At 40.4% G+C, this 8,397-nt stretch overlaps 1 protein-coding gene across 1 annotated transcript in view; it reads right to left on the bottom strand.

Moving 5' to 3' along the window:
• Positions 1-8,397, bottom strand: part of VWF (von Willebrand factor) — a gene marked incomplete at both ends in the record, with an annotated part of 112,785 nt that overhangs the window by 61,395 nt on the left and 42,993 nt on the right. Inside the window, 5 exons of the mRNA XM_010283982.1 lie at positions 1,488-1,646; positions 2,214-2,370; positions 2,723-2,842; positions 4,403-4,543; positions 5,168-5,314. Coding sequence (XP_010282284.1) covers positions 1,488-1,646; positions 2,214-2,370; positions 2,723-2,842; positions 4,403-4,543; positions 5,168-5,314 — 724 coding nt within the window. The remainder of the gene's footprint in view (positions 1-1,487; positions 1,647-2,213; positions 2,371-2,722; positions 2,843-4,402; positions 4,544-5,167; positions 5,315-8,397) is intronic.

Raw genomic sequence — 8,397 nt, 5'->3', positions numbered from 1 at the left:
GTTTCCCTTCCTGTCTGTCTTTCCTCTCCCCACCCCATATTTCCCATATTTTTTCCTTTCCCCTTTCTACGAGACAGTTGTTGGGAACAGTTAAGCTGAAAGCTCAGGCTCACAGGAGGATGCCTGCTGGGCACTCTCAGGAGCATCAGAGCCTTGGAGATAGTAAGCAGGTTGGGGCTATAGGTTTCCCCCACTGCAGTAATTGCTCTGAAGGAGAGAATTTTATGAGTGTCCAGCATAAATTCATACCCTACCTTAACCACAGTCAACAATCTCTGTTGCTACACAGGCCCTAATCCTCCTATCTTCCTCTCTTATCACGCCAGAATCACAGAATCACAGAATCATTAAAGTTGGAAAAGACCTTTAAGATCATCAGGTCCAACCATCAACCCAACACCACCATTCCCACTAAACCATGTCCTAAAGTGCCACGTCTACATGTTTTTTGAACACTTCCAGTGATGATGACTCCACCACCTCCCTGGGTAGCCTGTTCCAATGTTTGCCCATTCTCTCAGTAAAGAAATTTTTCCTAATATCCAATCTAAACCTCCCCTAGCGCAACTTGAGGCCATTTCCTCTTGTCCTATGGCTAGTTACTTGGGAGAAGAGACCAATACCCATCTCACCACCACCCCCTTTCAGGTAGTTATAGAAAGCAATAAGGTTTCTCCTCAGCCTCCTCCTCTCCAGACTAAACAATCCCAGTTCCCTCAGCTGCTTCTCATAAGACTTGTTCTGCAGACCCCTCATCAGCTTCGTTGCCCTTCTCTGGACACGCTCCAGCAACTCAATGTCCTTCTTGTAGTAAGGGGCCCAAAACTGAACACAGTCTTCGAGATGCAGCCTCACCAGTGTCGAGTACAGGGGCATGATCACTTCCCTACTCCTGCTGGCCACACTATTTCTGATACAGGCCAGGATGCTGTTGGCCTTCTTGGCCACCTGGGCACACTGCTGACTCATGTTCAGCCGGCTGCCAACCAGCACCCCCAGGTCCTTTTCCACCAGGCAGCTCTCCAGCCACTCTTCCCCAAGCCTGTAGCATTGCATGGGGTCGTTGTGACCAAAATGCAAGACCCAGCACTTGGTCTTATTAAAACCCATTCCCATCCTCTCTCATTCTTGCTGGCAGTGTTTCATTGTCCTCTTCTAGACACCACTTCACGCTCTCCACACACTGTGCTCATTTCACAAGCTCAAACCAGGATGCCTAACCACCCTCCTCCTCATGCAGTAGGAAATCGTAGTGAAAACACATCAGCAAGCCTGTTAAGGAATTAACTGCTATATCTAAGTCTTTTGCAATCCCCAGCCTTACAAATCTTTGACTATTTCTGGACTGTAAGAACTTTTTTCATGCAATAGGAACACTTAGAGGGTGGAAAAAAAGAAAAAAAAAAAACAACTGCAGCAATACCTACAAGTAACAGGAGCATAGCAGAAAAAGGTAAGTAACTGCTTAAAGCAAAAAATGGACTTACCTGCAGGACAGTGTACATGGCATCCTTCCACACACTGCAGAGGGCACTCCAAAGGCTGTGGGTGCTGGCATGTTACAGGACAAACAGGTCCACAGCTATTATATCGCCATTCACATTGATAATCTAATTCTTGTTTATTCAGGTCCTCACAGCTTTGTGCTATGGAGTGAAAGAATTGGATGCAAAAAAAAATAAAACCAGAGTGTATTCATCATGCCTCTCAGAACTATGACACCAAACTTGGTACAAAGCGGACCACATACACATAGAAAAAGAAAGACTTCCATCTTTAAATAAAAATATATTAATTTTACTACATTCAGGGCAGGCCACTTCTTCACACTTAAATTTTTTTTCACATAATGGACTACTTGGTCTAGATCAGAGATATTTGTCTTTGATAAAAACAATTGCAAAAAATTATTTTTAAATTTTAATGAAAAAAAATGTACAGAAACAATTTCTTTCTCTACATTTGTTTGTACCATGGACTGTTATATCCCCTTATTGAGGGAATGTTTTTTCCAGGTATGGCCCTGAACATAAATAGAAAAGGGAGAGGAAATGTCACCATGAGCTCTTAGCCCAGTCCCATTAAACTAAACTTCTCCAGACATCAGTGGGAGCAGAGCTGGATAAGAACAGTTGATCTATCTGAGACAACAGCTTACTAATTAAAAGCTTGAACCTTTTCATCCAATTCTTGCTCATCTACCCTGTACTTACGGCACAGAGCTGGCGATCTCCAGTGGACAGCAACACCTTTTTGTGCGCAGACATGTGCATAGGCTGCTATAGCATCACAGAAGCAAGCACAGTCCCCAATAGATTCACAAGCACAAGTGTCATACATGCAAATATCTATGTAGGGCTCAGGATTCACCTACAAAAGAGAAATACAGGGTACACTCACTGATCTCCCTTCATCTCCTTCTTCTAGGCACATTTAACCTTCAGATAGTTTGCCTGCTTCATTCACCAAGAGTTGAGGTGCTACCTAAATCAGTGCAGATCTTCAGGCAGAAGTTATTCTATAGCTTTCTACTAGGGGTATCCTGCATTTTCCCATGAAGCATCAGCTACAGGGCAGGGTCAGAGATGAGAACGTCAATTAGTCAGCCTCCTCAAAGTCCTGTGTGCTGTCAGCACAACCATATTTTTCCCCCCAGCTGTAATCAGTGTCAGCACAGTTCATGCAGAATTGAAGAATGTGAAACACATGACACAATACTCACAAGTTTTTTGCATTCTTCAAAGAGATCCCCAGACAAAATGCTGCATGATGTTTCTACCATCACCTGCTTCACTATGTTTCCATTACACAGTGGAGACATCAAGGTCTGTTCCCGGCTGGGCTTAATATTGTAAGAGACAAGCACATATTGCATTAGTCTTGCCTTCAGAACCTCAGGACTCTTCAAATTGAAGACACTCACTAGCAGTAGACATTTTTCATGACAAAGTAAATTGTCAGGACAAAACCTGCCACAGCAGGTCACAGAGCAGAGCAGGTCACCTCCTACATTTTCTCCAGCCCTTACTTGTTCATTGCAGTTTTAACATAATATTTTGATGACAAAGTCCCACTGTACCAAACATTCACCCTGAAAAACAGTCATTCACAGGTCTAAGGCAGGCCCACAAGGCTCACAAATATGATCAGTCTTCAGCAGACAATACCCATGGCTCAGTAGTCTCCCCCTCTCCCATTTAATTTATCTAAGAACAAGGAGCACCAGTATTGACATGGCATTTATCATGGAGACAGTCTGCAGGTTCTGTCCTGTGCCTATTACACTGAAACGAGGAGCTATTCCTCCTCAGACTTACCCTGTGGTCTCAATCCTCATTATTGCAACTTTTTCTGTGCTCCAATCAAGTCATATCTAAAAAGTGACATTCAGCAAGGTAATACTGTGGCTATGTCACACTTGCACATAATTTATCAAACTAACCCAAAAGATTTAATGTGATCAAAAATAAGTGCTTCATTTTATTTTCTGATAATTTAAAACTTTTAAGGAAAGATCTAAAAAAGGCCTTTTTTTCCCCTTTCTTTCTGAAAATCTAGATGAATTTTCAAGAGAAAGTTTTCAGCCTCAAAAGCATCATCTGAATGAAATGCTTGATTTTACAAATGTCTAAACAAGTTGTCTTCAGGTTGTTTTCTCTCACTTTTTGATTTGGAAATACTTTTGGTCATAATTATTGCCAGGTCAAGACAAATTTATTATTCAATTTCATTCTTTCAAAACTCTGTATTTAGAAAAGAGGAAGTATATTCTCGTGTGTAGCATAATTAGTACCCCTTGAAATCACATAATCTCCGTCACCAGGACACAGATAACACTTTCAGATAGTAGGTAACCTCCTCAAAACTCAGAAGCAGTGATAAAATAGCAATAAGGTCTTATATCCACTCCTGTATCTTGCTTTTTCTGTTCAAGCCTCTCCAATCTGAAAATAAAAACTGAATGCTTTTTAAAAAAGATTGAGAAGCATATAGAAAGAAATTAGTATGTGCATTTAGTTGGGATATAGAAGTTTGGATAGGGAAATATGAAATTTTTATCTGAAGTCCCCCTGTCTGAAAATTACACCTGTTTTTTTTAGATTAAGCTCTAAAATGAGATTTCCAGTTATAGGTGGATTTCAAGCATCTGGGCTGGAAAACTCTAAGAACAGCCTCTACCGTACAGACTAGCTATTTTAACATTCAGCTGAAGCCAGGCAGCACAGAGGCCTTAAATAAGTTAATTGATCTTTTATCAGATTTCAAGAAAGAATATTATTTGGCAAAACCATGGGGAAAGGAGTTAATTTCTATTTATTTTTATCCTTTCAAACCTCTTTGTCCACTCTTGAGTGATACTGTAACCCATATTAATTAGTTTTCACAGTTCATTTGCAATCACCTTTTCAACATCAGCACAGTATGGATTAACTTTCCAAGAATTCCCAAAGTCAACTGGATCTACTTCAAGATGTTCATTGCTGCTGGTCAAATCATTGTTTTGGATTCCATCAAAATTTCCACACAGACCACACACTTGATCCTTGCAGGGAAAGAAACACAAAATACATAAATCTTACATCTGTAGACTGGCTTAAGGTTTTGTTAAGTCTTTTTAGCCTAGTGGTTTAATAGCATGAGGCTTAAAAACTGAATTATCCCTGGCCTTGCCAAGTTCAATAAAATAGACACAGTCTCTCACAGAGAAAGTTTAGCTCCTATTCCCATTCTGCTTTGCTGAAAGTAGGACCATACTGTCTCCAAGGACTCCAGGAAGCAAGACTTCTGTGGTGCCTGTTAGAGTGTGTCCCTACAATCCCATTTTATTTCTGGAGATGACTGTCCTAGCGCCATCACTAGTAAATCTGGCTCCTTATACTGCTCTTCTTGAACGCAGAAGAAATCACTCAAGGCTTAGTTATTCTGAGGCACCACAGCATTCATCCTTTCTGTCATCTCCAGTGACCCAAAATTTACCCCTTACAGCTAGACTACTGGGAAAGTAAGCAACACTTATGGTATCACAAAAAAATCCCTTCATTTTCAAGCAAGTGCCTAATACTCCATAGAAATCCATCAGCATGTCTACATAAAAAAATGCTATTCCCCAGAGTCAGGGCAAGTGCATTCTTTAGTGAGAATAAAAAGTAAATCAAAAAACACTTACTTTGAAATTGCCTTTTAAGATGACTGAGACTCCCATGGCCAGATCCCAGGTCACACTGATGCTTTTGCCCAGTAAAATGATGTAATAACGGCCAGACTTCATGACTTCTAAATCATTGTCATCTTTAGGAGGCACCTTGATGTTTACCTGAACAAGAAAAGCACACTGTGCTATCGACTGTGTCTCTAACTCCTATTTCACGTAGGTCACCTTCCCAGTGGGACACATGCTGGTAGGTTCAGTTATTTTCAAACACGCTATTCTCTAGAGAACAGAGAGTTCCCATACACTTTACAGATGCTCCAAAGCACTTGCAAAACTGTAAGCAAGGTATGGGTAAGGCACTGATTATAGGCTTGTTTCTACACTGAAAAGTTGCTGTGGATAAATTACTGCCTTAGAAACAACACTTCTGAACAGCAAATTGGGATACAAGTACAGTATTTCAAGCCCATCACATTAATTTTGAATGAGGCAATGCCCCTTGCACTCCAGGGGTATAACATACACTCACCACAAATGCTGACACACAAAGCAATGACTGCTAAACAGAAGGAGGGCTGATAAGGAGGACAGGGTATATCCAACTAACGAGCAGTTTAGTATTCGGTCAATGCTTCACTGAATAATTACAATTTATTTTTCCTTCATCTTTTTAGGAAACTAATAATTCTGTGCTCTTGACGCAGTAATGACAAAAGGGCTGGCTAGATTTAAGTGTAATGTGAAGTGGGAGAACGACAGGTGGCCTCTGAAGGACCAGAGCCTGACTCTGAAGTCAGGAAGGACCTTCTTCCCAACCAGCTACACCAACAGGAAAAATCCTGAGAGATTTCTTTTGGTGTCTTCATTTTTCCATCACTTTCACTTCCCCTAGGTGCCTCTTTCTCTTTCCATCTGGCTGCAAATTCACCGCCTCCAGTCACTAAGAATTTAAGAGATTAATTTAAAATGCTTTCTTTCACACCATAATCCCCTTTCAATGGGAACACTAATAGGATTATTAACCACATTTGGAGACAAAGGTCTGGCATGGCTGTTACTTTAAGCACCACTAATGCATTAACTGAAAACTCCTTAATTCTGGAAGAGGCAGATGAAAACTTTCAATCAGTACAAACAGTGATTAAAGCAAGGGAGAAAGAAGAGCCCACAAATCATTCACGCACTCCCTAGTCCGAGGGCAAAATACTTCCTCATCCAGCTATTGTTTCTTGCTCAATTCAGTAAAAGCTCAGCACCACAATTCAATTCTCTTCATCTCTGGGCTATTATCAGCAATCTTTATAAGAGAGTTTACATTCTCCAAGTATCTTCTAAAGACAGCTTTCAATGTCTTTAGGGAAGACTATGTTAAAAGATACTTTAGGAACTGGAACCTTTTTCATCTTCACCTATGACCAATGTGTAAAGTCTAGTCACACTTGGTCACTTCTAAATATAGTAGCCTCTGTCTTTCCAAACTCAGGCAAAAAACAGAGGAGGACAAAGCTGAGCTGGGAGGTTGACCCAAATTACAGAATTTCTATGCTTATGGAGGCTTTTTGCCCAACCATGAAGTCATAACTTTTGACCTTAGAAACTGGCAGGTTTATTTGTTTCAGAAGAACAAAAATGATTTCACAGCATTTTTTTTTTAATGTGAGCCAGAACTGTAACATGTAGATACTTCAATTAAGCCCCTACTTACTTAAAACTAGAAGCTGCTTTCAAAACAATACCATCTTAAAACAATGCTGTTTGGAAATATTTTAATGGCCAAAAAAGACTTGATTCTCCTGCGTACTTCTAAGGACACCTGTGGAATTTCTATGCTTATGGAGGCTTTTTGCCCAACCATGAAGTCATAACTTTTGACCTTAGAAACTGGCAGGTTTATTTGTTTCAGAAGAACAAAAATGATATCACAGCATTTTTTTTTTTAATGTGAGCCAGAACTGTAACATGTAGATACTTCAATTAAGCCCCTACTTACTTAAAACTAGAAGCTGCTTTCAAAACAATACCATCTTAAAACAACGCTGTTTGGAAATATTTTAATGGCCAAAAAAAGACTTGATTCTCCTGCATACTTCTAAGGATACCTGTGGAAAAAGTGTGTAGGAAGTCATCACTGGGTGAGAAATTGCCTAAGAGTCTTCATATCAGTTCTTTTTCCTTAATCTCTGCTTTGGTTGCAGTTATTTCTAAGAAAACCTTCTCTAGATATTACACAGAGCCTTAAACTTTTTAGAAACACAGCTAAAAATTCAGTCAAGTGGACAGCCTTGTAATACAGACCTAGCTCTTGGAAGGACATACTCTCTCAGGAACAAAACACCTTCTGTTGCTGGAGTTGCTGCATGCCTAATCACCTCCTGTCTTTTCTGGCCCTTATTTATGTGTTCAAACAGAATCACAGCTCTTCTGAAAATATGTCCCCTAAAGAATTTTTCAGACAAAGCCTGGCTCTATGGACCGATCCCTGCACTACTATCCACCCTCACCCAGGTGGTGGATTCTTTAGTAGTAGAAATAAAGTATTGGTTGAGCAACAAATATGTCCTATGTTCATTCCTCCAGCAACCAAAAGCCTACACGGATCATATGCTGTCAAGATGCATTGCATAGACACTATTAATAATGGCCATGTTTTACGTCTTCCTGTCAAGCATCAGTGGCATGCAGCAATTTGCAGGCAATTTGCAGGCTATGCAAAACCTGGTTCAGCTTTGTCTGTTAACCCAAAACAAGGAAAATGTAGAGTGGTTTCACATTTCACTGGGAACATTTTTGCAAATTTCTGGTCCAGATGCCAGTTCAGAGCACAGTACTTCTGAAAACAGAGCAATTGAAACACTATAATCCACTGTATCTCTGTAATGTTTGAACACACAGACGGTCTTAATTGTTACAGTGCCCAAGGCAAAGAGCTGAACTCTGCCCTTTGGAAAGCTTGTTTCCTGCTGTGGAGAGACATGGGAGGTGGAAGTGATTCTTGGTCAATTCTTCAGTGTTTTTTCTTATGAAAATGGGGAAAAAACAAAGAATCCAGTCATCAGATTCCATCTGACAGTTTAACAGGGGAAAGGATAGTGATATTTGCTTCTACAGTATCAACTTGTTCCAGCCATGACTACTTCTTTTCCTGTGTGCTCAGTCCTTCAGATGGCTAAATTAGGTCTGAAGTTTTACTAGTCATGGGACAGTCACTTCTTAGCTCTTCCTTACACTTAACCTTGCTTGAAATA

The sequence above is a fragment of the Phaethon lepturus genome, unplaced genomic scaffold (genome assembly GCF_000687285.1).
Source record: "Phaethon lepturus isolate BGI_N335 unplaced genomic scaffold, ASM68728v1 scaffold5453, whole genome shotgun sequence".
NCBI lineage: Eukaryota > Metazoa > Chordata > Aves > Phaethontiformes > Phaethontidae > Phaethon > Phaethon lepturus.
Note: the sequence above shows the minus strand (reverse complement) of the source record. Positions and strands in the feature narration are given on the sequence as shown.